Genomic DNA, 15,897 nt, shown 5'->3' on the forward strand with positions numbered 1-15,897 from the left:
TTATGTCCTGCAGCGTGTTTGTTTGTTTGTTGTTGTTTTTTTTGTTTTTGCGTTTGCACCACGATCCACTTTTTGGACCTTTTTAAACTTGTATTTGTGTTTGACTTTGCGTCGTTTCCGTGCTCAAATACGCGATTGTCCCGTATTTGGCAACTAAAAAAGCTGTCCCGTAATGAACTGAGACGGGACACACTTTTTTGTTGTCTTTTGTTTGTTATATTTGTTTATCTTATTTGCAACCTCTTAATCTGGAGAAATGAAAGTTTATTGCTTTTGAAATGGTGTACTTGCATTATTATGACATATATTATCATTATATATGATTTAAAAAATGGTGTCAATAATATTGTTTATCGACAATAATTTGTAGCACAATTACTGTCCAGCAAAATTTGTTATCATGAAAAGATTTTCCGTGGTGTGTTTAAAAAAAGAGTCAACTATTTTAAATTGTGATTGAATAAAGCTGTTTCTTTGGAAGTCCGTCTCGTCCTCTCAAATCTTAAAGCGTAATGAACCTGAACAGCCCGAGGAATTTTATTATAGTCTATTTCCTGGGGTGCAACTTCCCAGGTGGCGCTGTCAGGCAACATAATATATAACATACTATAGCATTATATAATCACTATATATGAATTCACATGATCATGGGTGTTATGATCAATGCTCCCTCTAATTTTTCAACACAAGCTCCTTGAGCACACTGAGGACCACTGTGAGCAACATCAGATGTGCACGCTGTGGCCACACACCAGTATCACACCTGTTCAAAACCTTGGATCATAGCAAGTTACATGGCTTATTAAAAGAATCAAATTCCAGCAGCAATTTTCATGAGTTGACTTTGAATAGAAGTGATTTGGCCCACTTCAAATGAAAAAGAGCAAAATCTTGTAGTTGATGAGATGTGTAGCGTGTTATATGTGAGAGTCCTGCTTTAACCATAGGAAGAGTCCTGCTTTGGCCTGGCTGAGGTCCAGTTGTGGCCTGGCTGAGGGTCATGTTCTGGAAGAAATACGTGTGCTGTAGCTTGTGATACAGTGTGAATTCCTGTAACTCTTTGTCTATAAAATATCTAATTACTCACTTTTGTATTAGCATTTCTACGACCCATCAGGGCTTCCTCTAGGATTGTTTGAAACTGTGGGGGAGGGCTTCAGCGTCATCATCAATGCCATATTTAACAATATGTTAAATTGTTATTTTAAAAAAAAAAGTAAATTACTGTTCAAGCACACCTAACAATTCAACTACCAATGAATGAGCAGTAGTATGCATGTGATAACGTAGATTGAAAAATAAGCCGAAGTGATAGCTCTTCTCTGAATAGACAAGCTAAGTCAGTGTGCCGCAGTTAGCCAGTGAAAATAGAGCAGAGTGGCACCTCTTCACTTTGTTACGCAATCTATGTCAGCGGGGCGCTCTAGCCCGGAAAGTTTCTCTGCCTTTTGGACTCATACGGTGCAGCTGGAAGAAAGAAAGAAAGAAAAAAAAAATCATCATTCCGAAGGCGTAGCGGTGCGCCGCGTAATAAAAGCTCTAATATTATTAATTAATACGTTTCTGTTGAATTTTATTTTATGCGCTACATAGATTTCCTTGTGCGCTGAGAATGTGCAAGTAGTGCGTGACTGCGCAAGCACGCAGCTTAGAGAGGGAACATTGGTTATGATGCAATAAAGTAAATACATTGTGAGTCAGTAAAGTACCCGTTCTCTACTTGTTCTGTAAAATAGTGGTGTGTGTGTGTGTGTGCGCGCGCGCGTGTGTGTGCGTGTGTGTGTGGCATCATCCTCCTTCATGCCAGAGAAATATCAGCTGTTTCCTACATTGACTGATGTGCTTTTGAAACTTGGATCTTGTCTTCATGGTGTTGACTTTCTAAATGTCTGTGGTGAATACATGGAGATCTTGACAGAAGAGAAATCTACTAACAAGCAGAGACTTTATCTGGATTGTCTTGTTGCTTTATTGCTTCAATTCAACACTTGATCATTGACTTGACATTGTTGTGCAATACAGACTGATGGCATATTTCATGACTTATTGATTGACTATTGGCACATTGAGCCAACAAGCAGAATCAAAAGACAAAATTCTCTCACAATATTTACATGCATTCATCTGATTGTTGACAAACGGATCAACAGTCAGAAGGTTGATCAGATGGATGAGTTGTTGAAAGGTCAAAGGTCAGCGGTGAAAGGTCCAGAGTGGAAGCAGACCTCAGCTGTGTTTCCACAGTAATAAAGTTGTCATGTGGACTAATGACACATTATTAATCTGTGGGATGAATGGGCTGCAGAGGAAGAGAAACAACGTGGCACAAACATCCAGCAGCCGTGGAGACAAACATCAGGTGGACAACAGTCACCAGGAGCACAAACAGGAAGTGGCGTCCAGGCCCCGCCCACCCTGTGATTGACAGCCGGAGACACTGGGCAACAAAGGTGAAGACAGAAGAAGAATCAAAGGTGAGAATTCAGCTCAGAGTCTCTCTGACGACTTCAGTCACACTTTCATCAACTCAGCTGAAGAACCTGAATCAACATCAAGTCCAACATGTAGCGGCTGAGTGAAGGAGGTCTGGACTCTGTGGAGGAGCTCCATGGTTCCAGAGACACTGTAGAAGGACAGCAGACCTGCTCTGTGGTCCAGGTACACTCCCACTCTGGAGGACCCAGGACCTGAGACAGCAGTCCTGATGTTGTTGTGATAAAACCCATATCCATCTGGGTAACAATCTAAACTCCAGGATTTGTCATTGCATCCAAATATACTTTCCTTTGACCTTCCTGCTCTGCTGATGTTCCTGTAGGCCACTGCTACACAAACCCACTCTCTCCACTCCACCTCCCAGTAACATCGTCCAGTCAGACCTTCTCTACTCAGGACCTGTCTCCTGTCAGTAAATCTGTCTGGATGATCACAATAAGACTGAACTTCCATCATGCCTGTCACTTTTCTGTTCTCCTCAGATAATAACAGATCTTTGTTCACTGTGTTTGGATCCAGAGTGATTTGAGGTGAACATCTGAGGAAGTCCTCTCTGCTCCTGGGTTCTGGTACCTTCAGTAGAACATGAACGTAGCTCACTGTCCATGAGATGTTTGTCTGAGTCTCCATCAGAACTTGCTGTATTTCATCTCTCAGCTTGGTCACAGCTGCTGCCACGTCCTCAAAGTATCTCAGAGGACGGATCTCCAGGCTGGAGGAGTCTGGAGACGCACTGAGTGCTGGCAGTGAGGAGAACCTGTGGAGAAACTGGCTGTGGTCCAGTGTGTGTGAGATCTTCTCCAGCTCAGCGTCTCTCCTCTTCAGCTCCATCATCTCCTGCTCCAGCTTCTTCTCAAGCTCTTTGACTCCACTCACTGCTGCCCCCTGTGTGGATCTGACCTGCTGCTGCACCTCAGAGCGTCTTTTCTCCAGCAGATGGATCATCTGGGTGAGGATCTTTTCGCTGTCCTTGACTGCTTTATCAGCAGAGCCGTTGATGGACTCCACCTCCTTCTGAAGCACCTTCAGGTCTTCCTCTGTGTGCTGGATCTTCTGCTGGATCTTCTGCCTGGTCTCCTCCAGCTCTCTCTGCCTCTCAGTCCTCTCTGCTGCTGCTGCCACTGTGTCGTGACCTTTATGCTCATCCACACAGCATAAACCACAGATGATCTTCTGATCAGTGCGGCAGAACATCTTCATCACCTCATCATGACGAGGGCAGATGTTCTCCTGGAGCTGCTGGCTGGGTTCCACCAGCTTGTGCTTCTTAAATGTTGAAGACTGACGATGAGGCTGGAGGTGAGAGTCACAGTAGGAGGCCCGACAGACCAGACAGGACTTGAGGGCCTTCAGTTTCCTCCCAGTGCAGACATCACAGGCCACATCTCCAGCTCCAGCATAGCAGTGATCAGCAGGAGCATCTTGGAGTCCAGTCTTCTCCAGGGTCTCCACTAGAGCTGCTAACATGGTGTTCTTCTCCAGGACAGGCCTTGGTGTGAAGGTCCTCCTACACTGAGGGCAGCTGTAGACTCTCCTCTCCTCCTCTGCATCCCAGTGGTGTTGGAGACACTTCCTGCAGTAGTTGTGTCCACAGGAAGTGGTCACTGGTTCCTTCAGAAGATCCAGACAGAGGGAACAAGAGAAGGTTTCTGGGTCCAGCTGAGCTGCTGCTTGAGCCATTTCACCTCTGAGAGCCACCGACTGACTGACTGACTGACTGACTGACTGACTGGCTGACTGGCTGACTGACTGACTGGCTGACTGGCTGACTGACTGACTGACTGACTGGGTTCCAACTTCATGAGAAACAAAACCAGTTTGACTTGAAGGGGAGGAAACGACCAGTCCGAGCTGTGATTGGCTGCAAGGACCACAAGGGGCGGGGCTTCTAACCTCCTGAGTCATTCCGGGAAGAGGAATGTCAGGATGTGTGTGTGTGTGTGTGCTTGTGCACTTTGTTTCCTTGGCGCTGAAGACAGACGACGACGACGAATCAAAGTTCATAGTTCACAATCTGAGTTGTCGTTTGCAGCTGATGTGATTGCTGCTGGGACACACACACACACACCCACACACACTCTGTGTGTGTGGGTGTGTGTGTTTTTGTGTGCGTGTGTGTTAGAGGCTAATGCTAATGCTTGTTGTTCGGCTAGGTGTCTTCACCTGTCACAGGTAATTCACATTTATTTCAAGTGAGGCACCGCCGCTATCTGCTAGCCGCTATCTGCTAGCCGCTATCTGCTAGTCGCTCACTGTTATCTTATTGCTCTTCATAAAGAGCTTTATGGAGCAATAAGAGCGACCACAGTGAACAACTGCAGTGAATCAGGTGATGATCCAGTTTAGATTTTCCTCTCCGACAGGTCAAACTGTTGTTTTGTAGCATCTGCAGTTTTAAGAAGCGTGTGTCATGTGTGTATACATAGAAGAGTGGAGTGTTCAAGTTTCTCTTGTTGCTGTTTGACAAAGACTGGCAGTATTTTCATGCATTTTCTCTTCATTAGAAACTGATTGTGGTCAAATAAAGAAAGAAAAAAGCTTTTGGAGAAAGAAAGCAATGAAAGTTGCTTCATTGCAGACTTTTACTGATACATCTGTCCTGGACCAAGAACATTTCGGCAACCAAGGAGCATTTTTTTGACCGTCGTCCTCTACACCACGGCTTTGACAAAGCGTGACGATGTTGTTGACTGGAAAAGCTGACGCAATGAATGATGACATGAGTCTGATAAAAATGATAGCGTCACGCACGGCGGGGAAAGCTTGGCGTTTTAACGCGCAAAAGGAATGAAATGAACAGCATGTTGGAAGCTGGAGAAAGTCAAGAAATAATGAACAAGCGTGTTGAAGCATTGGATCATTATTTGGGGGAGTTGATGGATTTGCAAGTGGCTGTACAAAATCTCTTTTCTAACGGAGAGGAAAGGGAAGCGGATCATATGGACTGGGATGAGCCTAAATTGATACCTTTTCCACATTTCTCATCTGACATTACAGAATGGTTGACTGGTGATGTGGGAAAAGGAGATGAGCAGGATGAGCAAAAGAAGCGAGAGGAGCTGGGGGAGCAAGAAGAAGCAAATGCGCTATTGGTGGGGCCAGAGGACAGCGTGTCCCAGGCTAAAGGGCCCGTAAGCAAGCAAGGCTTCAAGCAAAGATGCCAGCTCCTCCTCAGCATCCTCTCCTTTATCTTCTGCATGCTGAAAGGCTGAGGCTGAACAAGCTGCTCTAAAGGCCAAAGCTCAGGCCTTGGAAGTCAAACATGCACTCCATATGGAAGAACTTGAAGCTAAAAGCAAGAAGGGAAAGGCACCACGTGGAGACTGAACTGGCTGCAGCAGAAGCCAACATGCATGTATTCATGGGGAGTGTGATGTCACAGGCCACACCTGAACAACCACCTTCGTCATTAAAGCAACCGCAACCACCGGAAGCTCAACGGCCGTCAACATCAAAGCAGCTGAAGTCAGAAAACGTGACACCCTTACGCCAGTTCCAGGCCACTGGAACATCTACAGTATATAAAATTCCAGTAACATCTCAAAAACATCCTCAAAGCCTGCAGCAGTCATATATTCCTCACCAAACTATACCATGTAAAGCAAAGGCAGAAAAGAAACCTCTGGGTTACGAGCAAAAGGATGAGCATGGCTCCTCCATCTCAACAAAAGGAAATCTAATAAATGAAGGTTTCCTTACTGGCGTGTTAAAGAGGCAAAATGAAATCACTGAATTGCTTGTAAAGCAACATCAAGCAGCTTTTCTCCCCGCCAGAGAGATTCCTGCATTTGATGGTGATGCCTTGCAGAATAACTCCATGTTTTTCTTGTTGTTAAAGTTTCCTTTAAAATAATTCATTTGAACTGTGAGATGCACAATGCATTGAGCAGTCATTAAAAATTTGTGAAACAGTTCGATTTATTTTGAACTAAATGAATAATTCATTGAAGCTGATTTATGTTTAAAACTGTATTTAAAACTGTTAAAAGTCTTTTTTTTTTTTAATTCTCCACCGAATGTAGCCAGTGCAGAGTTGCCCCACCTAGCCAATCAGTGAGCTGCGTGAGCCCCAGCTGGTCAGCTCGGAATCGGAGCTGTGCGGGGTTGCAGCTGTTCTCTCAACGCCTCTATCCTCTGTTTTATACAACTCAATAAATGAACACAGCACAACGTCATTACTGCATTTTGTTTTTTTCTATGCATTTAAAGATTGTCTGCCTCTTGTTAGTGAGAGAAAATAATATTTCAATACTGTGCGAGTGGCCATGGAGCTGCCGTTAAGCCTGAAGCAGATAAAATATAGGTTTGAATATGTGCCCCCCCCCTCATTTGTTTCTGCAGCTGGGTCTGTCCCAGGGAGTTGATCTTTCTGTACTTCTGTGGCAAGGTGCAGAAGGCCCGGGCGGGCTTGGAACCGCAGACTCCCGGGTAATAGCCATGCACGCTTCACCATTTGGCCAAGGAGCCAGGGCGCATGATCAACTGGAGGCATACTGACAGGACCGTCCACTGTCACACTTCCAACAAGACATTTCCACTGGGAGCAAACTGCCACATAATACGTGACAAGAAGAACACACACACCACACACACATCACACATACACTCTCTCTCTCTCTCACACACACACACACACATACACACAGACACACAGACACACACACACAGCATCATGTGACTTCCTGGAAGTGTGGGAGCGGTTGAGGCGGCTGGATGGGAGGAGCCACGGTGAGCAGCAGAAGCAGGAAGAGAAGCTGAGTTGAGGTTTTTTTTCTTCTGTAAATGAAGCCAATCATTTATTGTGAGTTGTTCCCTTCTTATTTCCAGCGGCTGCTCTCCCATTGCTAGCAGTAATGCTGCTACAGGAGTTGATTTCAATGCACCCGGACATCATCTTAAACACTCATATTGTACTTGATCTACTTTTTCAAGTGTTGAGCTCCTCAACCATAAACTATGGCCCCATAATCCAGAAGAGATCTGACTCATCCTATATACATGGATGTGAGGGCTTTTCTATTGGCTCCCCATTCTCAATACATTCATCACCTTTTTACATTGCTCCATCATTTTGTGAATGTGCACTGCCCACGTGAGTCTTTCATCAAACCATCTCCCCAGTAGTTTAAAGTGCTGCACCTTCTCCAAATCCTGATGATATCATTTGAACTGAACCTCCTTCCCAATTCTTTTCCTTGTAAAAATCATTGCTTTGCTTTTATCAACTGAAAATCTAAATGCCCAACTATTGGCCCATTTCTCTACTTTTAAAATAGCTTCTGGCATTTTTTGTAGCCCATCATCTGCAAACAAAGAACAGCCCATCCCCTGTTGCACTTTTGAAAATACTTCATTAATCATGACTGAGAATAATAATGGACTCACAATGCTCCCTTGTGGCGTTCCATTCTCCAGCCTAACACTTTCTGAGTACTCATTTCCTACTCTAACTTGTATCTTTCTGTCTTGTAGAACATTTTTTATCCACTGCTCCATCTTCCCTCTTACCCCCGTTTTAAAAAGTTTCATTAGCAGCCCTTCTTTCCATAACATAGCATATGCTTTTTCAATAAGAAAGAAAAACTATATCGCTCTTTCTGTATTAATCTGTGCTTTTCTTATTTCATGCTCTAAGCACAGCAGTGCATCCATAGTATTACGGCCCTTCCTAAAAGCACTGTGATATTTGACTATATACCCTTTACTCTCCAAAAAATACCTTCATCTTTTATCATTTTCTCCATGACTTTGCAAATATTTGATGTTGAGGAAATGGGCCTATAATTGATTGGCTGTGAAGAATCTTTCCCTGGCTTACTTATTGGAAGCACCACAGCCTCTTTCCAGTTGCTTGCTAATCTCCCTTCCTCCCAGACTTTGTTCTACAACTCCAGCAATACCTCTGTTGATGTTTGACTAAGGTGATTTATCCTTATATAACATATTTGTTCCTTACCTGGAGCTGATGGCTTTGTCCTCTTTAAAGCTCCATTCAATTGTGCTTTAGTCAATGGTGTATTAATGAACTCCTCTGTTTCCCCTTCACAGTGCAACAAAGCTTCATTCTCCCTTATTGTCCTTTTCCCTTCTTCACTAATATTTTCTCAACTATGAATTCTTCCTCATGTTTTCAGCAACATTGCAGCTTTTTCCTTCTCCCTTAGCGCTGTTTTGTTAGCCTCTTTTAAAACAGGGCATCTAAACTCCTTTTTAAGCCCATTCATTCTTTGAATCATTGCCCATATTCTTGATATTTCTGTTTCCCTCCCTACTGAGTTACAAAACCTTTGCCAATACTCTTCCTTTGCACACTTTATGATTCTTCGATGTCGATGCAATGTTTTACTCTGATTAGCGATGGATATATCGATAACGATATCGACGTGCACATCACTGTCCACCATGGAACAACCTTCTTTCTTTGCCCAACTCCCTTTAACTTCATAGCTTTCTTGGCAGCTTTTAAAATAGCTGCACAAATATATTCATTGAACCCAGGGGCGTCCAAACCTTTCTCACTGAGGGCCACATACATAAAAATATAGGAGCGGCTGGGCCGCTGGCTAGAAATGAGCTATATAGCCTTAACGTTAGTGTATTAAATAGTCAATTATTCTGCTGAGTATCAGCTGCGCTGGGTGTGTAAGCCGGGCCATCCAGCTGCGGTGCTGATCCGACGCCACTCGTGCCAAAAATCCACACAAATGTCACTCGATCAAGGAGCAAATCTGCATCAGATGAGATCAGCTGACTTTGCGTGTGCAGTGTGTACGCTGTGCACAGCGGTGTGCACTCTGTGTGTTAATAAGGAAAAGGCATAGAAGAAAGTGGTGCGCAAAAGCAGGGTAGTGACAGAATTAATGCGCATTATTGATATTTGTCGCATGTGTACCTGCACATGCATGCTTATTAACACACGGGTACTGTGGAATATATTTTCTACTCACCTAAAGTGGGAACGGCATTGCACTCAGTGGGAGCAGCTCCCCCTGGTGTTAAAACTAAGAAGTGCAATACACTCAGGCAAAAGTTGAAGTGCGGGCCATATTCTATTCTATTTAGAACATTTCTTGCGGGTCAATTAAAAATGGGTCGCAGTTGGCCCGCGGGCCGTAATTTGGACACCCCTGATTCAAGCTATCAATATCAAGACTTGGATGGATTTGTCCAATGTCTTTATGACTAATGTGCCTAAATTTCTCCCACTCAGCACCACTAAATGGGCGCCCCTGTGCTCTCCCTGAATCTTGGTGTTGTAGATTCAATGCCTCTTCTATCATTATTGGATAATGGTCACTTCCTATAGAGCTTTCCTTTATCACGTCCCAAGAACATAGAGCTGCCAGTGAATGTGATGCTAGTGTGGCAGGTGGGTTTGCCCCCACCTTTGCGTCGTCAGTCACACCTGCGCTGCAGTGAAATTTTAGCGTCATTGATTACACCTGCGCCAGAGTGAAACTAGTCGTTTTAAAAACACACGCCAGGCTGCAGTCAGCACTCTGTCGCCTGGCGTGTCCACGTTGAGAACTCTGTCTTCTGCAGCTCTTAGCCTTTCGGCTAGCAATCCTAACGCGGGCTGGGCCATAAGCGCGGCTGGAGGAGGAACCCTGGCGGGTGCCCGTTCATCGGGAGGTGGCGCTGTGTGTGCGTGATCGTGTGCGTTCACCGCTTGGCTGTTAAAGCCGCAGTTTGTCGGAGCCTCTCCTCCTCTGGTGCTCGGTTTGGCCGCAGCTGTGCAGCTGAATACCGGTGCCCCGAGACGGGAGTTGGAAGGACGCTGGTTTCAACCCCCAGCCTGGGTGCAGTCGCTCCGTCTTCCTCTGCTTCTTCATACCTCTGTTACGGTTGCGGCGGCGACTTTCTCGCAACTAATTGCCGCATTGGTCGAGCCGGGTAACAGTTGGTGTCACCACCACAACGCTGATATTTGTCGTTTGATTTTGGTTTAGACAATTGGGTTTGTCTGTTTCTTTTGTTAGTGTAAACATTTTTTCTTTGGTTGGTTTCTTTTCTTTGTTTTGCTGTCAAATTTTGGGGAAACTTTGGTTATTTATTAAATAGCGATTTTGTTATAGTTTGATTTCTTTTTTTTGTTAACATTTTGTTTCCCCGTGCTCGTTAACTTCTGTTTGGTCTGTTCTGTCCTGTGCGTGTGTGTGCGTGCGTGCGAAGGCTAAATAAAAAGCGGCCTTTGTTTTAACTACTTAACGCCTGCCTGAGTGTCTAGGTATTATATTAATGTTGTTCTCTTTTCCTTTGGACAGGAGTTGGCGTAGCGTGCGGCAGACTGCGTCGGTGGTGGTTCCCCTTCACTTTGCTTTATTTTGCACAGCACGAGGTGAATTTTGCTTTGCAGTGATTCCCTTAGTTTTGTTTATTCCCCTGTTTTTTTGAGTTTTCTTTGGTTTGTTTAGCCTGCCCGCTTGGCTACGTCCAGCACCGGTCCCCTTAATTTCCCATGTTTAACAGTCTTTGTGGTATACTTATTGTCTTGACACTCAGGCAGCGAAACCTAGTCTTATTGTTCTTTTAAAAAAGTGTTTTTCTGTGTTTAAAAAAAGAGTTGACTATTTTAAAATTGTCAAATTAAGCTGTTTTTGGAAGTCCATCCTGTCCTCTTCCATCCTCGAGTGTAACGAACCTGTGTAGCCCGAATAATTTTTATTGTAGTTCATTTCCTGGGGTGCAACTCCCCAGGTGGCGTTGTCCGGCAATCCTCCCCCATTTTCCTTTACACCCACTGTAAGAATTGTCTCCACCTCCGCCAGCTCCCCTCGCCACAAACGCAGTCAAGACGGATCCGGAAGGTGTTTAACTCGCGGTGGCATCAGGCTGAAACTAGTTCTGAACGTCCCGGTCCAGTTCAAACCGGCAGTTCTTTCAAGGGAATGCCGACCCGTGCTGCTCTGTGTGCCTGGCTGCGGCCACGCAGGTGTGTTGTTGTTTGCGGTGGAACACCGCTGGGTGGGCGGGACTTCTGGTGGCGCTTTCCGGCCTCGTGGTGCTGAATGAAGATTTGGAGCTGAGAGCAGCGTGCGTGCGCGTGCGTGTTTCACTCCTCTGGAGTGATTTTCAGTTTGCCCCCTTGTTCCTCCTCGGATCGCTTAGATTCCCTGGGATTTTTAGTGGTGGGCAAGTGAAGCCTCGTGATGCACTGAGGCTTTCCTCACAATTGTGCCGAAAAAGATACAAAACTTCAAGACTTGAGTGACGGTGACATCTGGTGGACAACTGAAGACATGGCAACCTCTAAAGAGCACAGCTGAAGCACTGGCACGGTTTCAATCCCATGACAGCAATAAAAGCTCAGAAAAGTCTTTGTGGTCATTCAATTGTTTTGTCCTTCATAGCAAATAATGATTATATCGTCATTACAAAAACTATGCAGATGCTCTCCCCCATACTCTGAAACACAATCCAGATTAACCCAGAGAATAAATGCAAATTATGTTTAGGGTTAAATGTTGGTTCAGGGTTTATTTAAAGCTTTGAGCTTTATTCTTGATTTAAAAACTGTACTAAAAGTCCCTAACAGGATTACGGATTCTTCCTACTTTGCAAATGATCATGGTGTTTCAATTCAGAGACATTGTGTTTTGTTTTTGTTGTTTTGGAAGTGTGTTTCAGGAAAACCCTTAAAGATAATGGTTTGTCATTTGGGGACTTGGACGTTTTTTTTTTTTTTTTTTTTTTTTTTTAAGGATTATTCACAGAAGCAGACAAGCAATTTGTCTTCACAGGTTTTTATTGGGAAATATTCCTTCTTTCTTTTTGTTCCTACTGTCGCAGGCTTCAGTCGGCTACTTTTCTGGCTGAGCAGCTCCCCAGCTTTGGAAATGATCCTTTCACAGGGAACAGATGATGCTGGGATGCACAGATACTTGCATGCAGTTTTCCAAAGCATAGGATATAGTCTGCTGTGCCACCCAGTCACTTCTGCTCTTGTCAGAATTTGTTCTTTCAAATATCTATGACACAGACAGTACCACAATGAATGACTGAATAAACAACTGATGTTTCAACACTTTTTAACATGCATACCTCTGGATCTCCACTGCAGCGCTGGCAGATGCACTGCTGGTGCGGTGCCGAGACTCGACGTAGTTTTCCAGGAAGGCCCACAAGTTGTCATTTTCTTCACCGGCACTGGCGGATGTTGTTGCTGTCTCCAGTGGCACATCTTCTGCCGACCCATCAATAAGACTGGAACACTCTGGTGTCAGCGTTTCTACAGCAGCCTGAGCATTGCTTTGATTAATAAAGCCAGCCTGTTAAAACCGTGGCTCCAAGATGGTTGGGGGGCGGGGGGGGCATGCCCACATTGGCTTGAATAGATTACAACTTTCCCTTTGCTTTTGAACTGGAGTGTTCCACTATTTTGCCGGCCCTACTGCGCATGTTTTCCAGCTCAGTCTGACTGTTTTTTCTTCTTTTTTTAACAATTAAATTGAGCATGTGGGCAAAGCAATAAATATGTCTAACATTTAACACATATTGTGAGCTCCATCAGTAACCATCACACAGACCTTTTCAGTGATTTCAAACTCTGCCATCAAATTTGCAATTGCTTCTGAAATATTATTAATAATTATTAATATTAGCTTCTGTGTGGGTCAAAGGAAAATACTACACACCTAAAAGCACAGTAGCCAGATCTAGGCTGTCTGACACATAATAGCAAGTGACATCAAGGTACGCATCCATGTTGACTGATGTCCACATGTCTGTAGTCAAACTAACAGCTGAAGTTTGCTTAATTTCTGCCAAGGCCTTCTCTTTGGTTAAAGTGTACCTTGCTTCCACCATTGCCTTTACAGTTTTGCGGCTTGGAATGGAGTTCTGTGTGTGTGTGTGTGTGTGTGTGTGTGTGTGTGTGTGTGTGTGTGTCACTGACCTTCACCACCAGGCTGTGACCTCTGCCTTGACCTTGTGGTCCTCAGTGGGACCTGCAGCAGAAAACAGCAGGTTTCTATTAGTCAGATTCTATGATAGGTCACATGATGACATCAGCAGCAGCAGCCAATCAGAAGGTGGAGGCTGGAGGTCCTCACCTGTCCCTCAGGGGTCTGGGCTCTGCACCCTGGATGACCTGGAGCCAATGTTCCCTCTAATTGTTCAACACAAGCTCCTTGAGCACACTGAGGACCACTGTGAGCAACATCAGATGTGCACGCTGTGGCCACACACCAGTATCACACCTGTTCAAAACCTTGGATCATAGCAAGTTACATGGCTTATTAAAAGAATCAAATTCCAGCAGCAATTTTCATGAGTTGACTTTGAATAGAAGTGATTTGGCCCACTTCAAATGAAAAAGAGCAAAATCTTGTAGTTGATGAGATGTGTAGTGTGTTATATGTGAGAGTCCTGCTTTAACCATAGGAAGAGTCCTGCTTTGGCCTGGCTGAGGTCCAGTTGTGGCCTGGCTGAGGGTCATGTTCTGGAAGAAATTATACATTTTACACCTTTCACACATTAAATTTTGTTCATGTAGTGCCGCATCTGGACCTCAACTTCTTCTCACAGGACAACTGGAATTTATTGCAGCACGGCCTTCTGATGAACCACGTTGGGAGGATGCAGAGGTGGTACCTGATTGGCTGTGATGCTCCTCTCCTGATGATCAGATCTCACTTGAGGTCGGGAGAGAGCGTAAAATAGCCACTCTAGGAAAACACTTCCCCCACAAACCACAGGGGGGAGTCAGACCGAGAGGATCTGGCTCCAGGCGCGAGGGGTACTGCCTGGAACCGTCCCCAAGGTTGATGACTGTTATCTGCTCCAGGACGTTCCTCAGCATTGAACAACACCAGATGGTCATGAGGGACTCACATTTGCACAATGTTAAAAACTGTATTTTCTTCTCCACAGGGACGCTTCAAACTCACATATTTGCAATTGTTGTTGAAAATAAAGCATGAATGGACTTTGAATGGCCTCCCTAGCTCAAGGTTTGACCAATCCACCATTCTATCCTGAAGGAGGCCTGAGTACAGTGGAGCTTCAGGTGGAGCAACAGTGCCCTCAAGAGGCAGGAATAGGAAGTGCTTCTGGGTGCTTGCGTTGCATCAGTTTCTCTCCCTCGATGTTGTGCAGTTCATTCTTTTCTTTTCACACATTTCTCTTCCATGCCCCATGCTACTCTCTGACATTATCCACTCTCACTAAGGTTACAACTACGGCACACTCGTGTCTTAGCTATCTCCAACATGGATGTATAATGTGTGTGTAAGAGCTATGGAACTCTACGGGGTGCACTGAATGGAGCCGGTAACACTATGGGGGTGTGACTCCGGCTAGAGAGTCACGGAGGCAGTTCAAGGTTCAACAGTCCTTTACTTCTCTGATTATCAGAAGAACGTGGTTCTGTAACACAATACAATAATACAGTACATTGTAAATTAACACACATATATATACATAGCTACATGAATCACAAGTTCATGAGGGATGTGCTTCCTTTGTCCTTCCTTGAGCTCTTTGCATGACTCCTGCAACAATGCCTTTCTTTATGTGATGGAGAGTTTTTCCAGGGTGTGATCACTCTGGAAATCAAAGTGAAATGTGGACTTCAGAATCTGACACTACAGAAACAGAGAGGGAGGGAGAGAGGGTGAGTGACTGAGCGCTGCAATCTGAAATCTGACCACTAGATGGCAGGATTTTACACACTGTGCCTTTAGACCAGTGGTTCTCAAACTTTTCTCTGTAGCCCCCACCTTGGAGGAAGGAAATTTTTCATGCCCCCCACCCAGACAAAATGGTGACTACATTTTTTTTTTTCAAATTTACTCAAACAGCATAAAAGATGAACATTCCTCTCACCAGCTTTGCGCATTTCTGCTGTGCAAATAATGTTTGACCTTTGGCACAACACTTTTTGTGATATCAAAACCAACATTCTTTTTTATCATCAACATTCATTTCACATTCAGTTCACTTTTCTCTTCATTTATGAAATCATTCATGTTGTTCCAATAAACCACTTTAGCAAATCACTCTTTGTGGCATCAAATCCTGAACATTACTTTTTAAACAAGAATACTTTGACTGTTCTGCTGTGCAAAGATCTTTTCTGGCAAAGCACTTTTGTAACATCCAATAAAGAAAATGAACTTTTTATCATCAACATTCCCTCTGTTTTCTATCAAGTTATTCTGTTGTGCAAATAACCATTCATTGACTTCACTAATGCAAAAACAATGGAGTTGAATATGTAGATAAAAGAAGAAATGCAGGTATTTGGCAAGAGGTGTGAGAGTGTGTGAGAGTGTGTGAGAGTTACTGTATTAGTGGCTGCAATGGGCCTCTTTTGCTTTGCACAACATCTCACAGTGGGCTTGCAGGCTTGATGCTGCCACTGGCAGACCAGGCTCAATGTGGATCTTAGCTCTGTACTTA

At 44.4% G+C, this 15,897-nt stretch overlaps 2 protein-coding genes across 2 annotated transcripts in view; both read right to left on the reverse strand.

Annotated features, from left to right (window-relative positions):
• LOC142898370 (NLR family CARD domain-containing protein 3-like) overlaps positions 1–15,897 on the reverse strand; it is a 417,525-nt gene that overhangs the window by 326,698 nt on the left and 74,930 nt on the right. The window lies entirely within an intron of this gene.
• Positions 1,945–4,348, reverse strand: LOC142898379 (tripartite motif-containing protein 16-like). The gene has a single exon (XM_076041318.1). The coding sequence runs from the start codon at positions 4,174–4,176 to the stop codon at positions 2,512–2,514; it is 1,665 nt and encodes a 554-aa protein (XP_075897433.1). The 5' UTR covers positions 4,177–4,348; the 3' UTR covers positions 1,945–2,511.

The sequence above is a fragment of the Nelusetta ayraudi genome, unplaced genomic scaffold (assembly GCF_046127955.1).
Source record: "Nelusetta ayraudi isolate G7.1 ecotype Tasmania unplaced genomic scaffold, CSIRO-AGI_Nayr_v1 ptg000064l, whole genome shotgun sequence".
Classification (NCBI taxonomy): Eukaryota; Metazoa; Chordata; class Actinopteri; order Tetraodontiformes; family Monacanthidae; genus Nelusetta; species Nelusetta ayraudi.

Bases quoted from the DNA above. Each gene is read 5' to 3' on its own strand.
- LOC142898379 (XM_076041318.1), bottom strand. From the start codon at position 4,176: ATGGCTCAAGCAGCAGCTCAGCTGGACCCAGAAACCTTCTCTTGTTCC.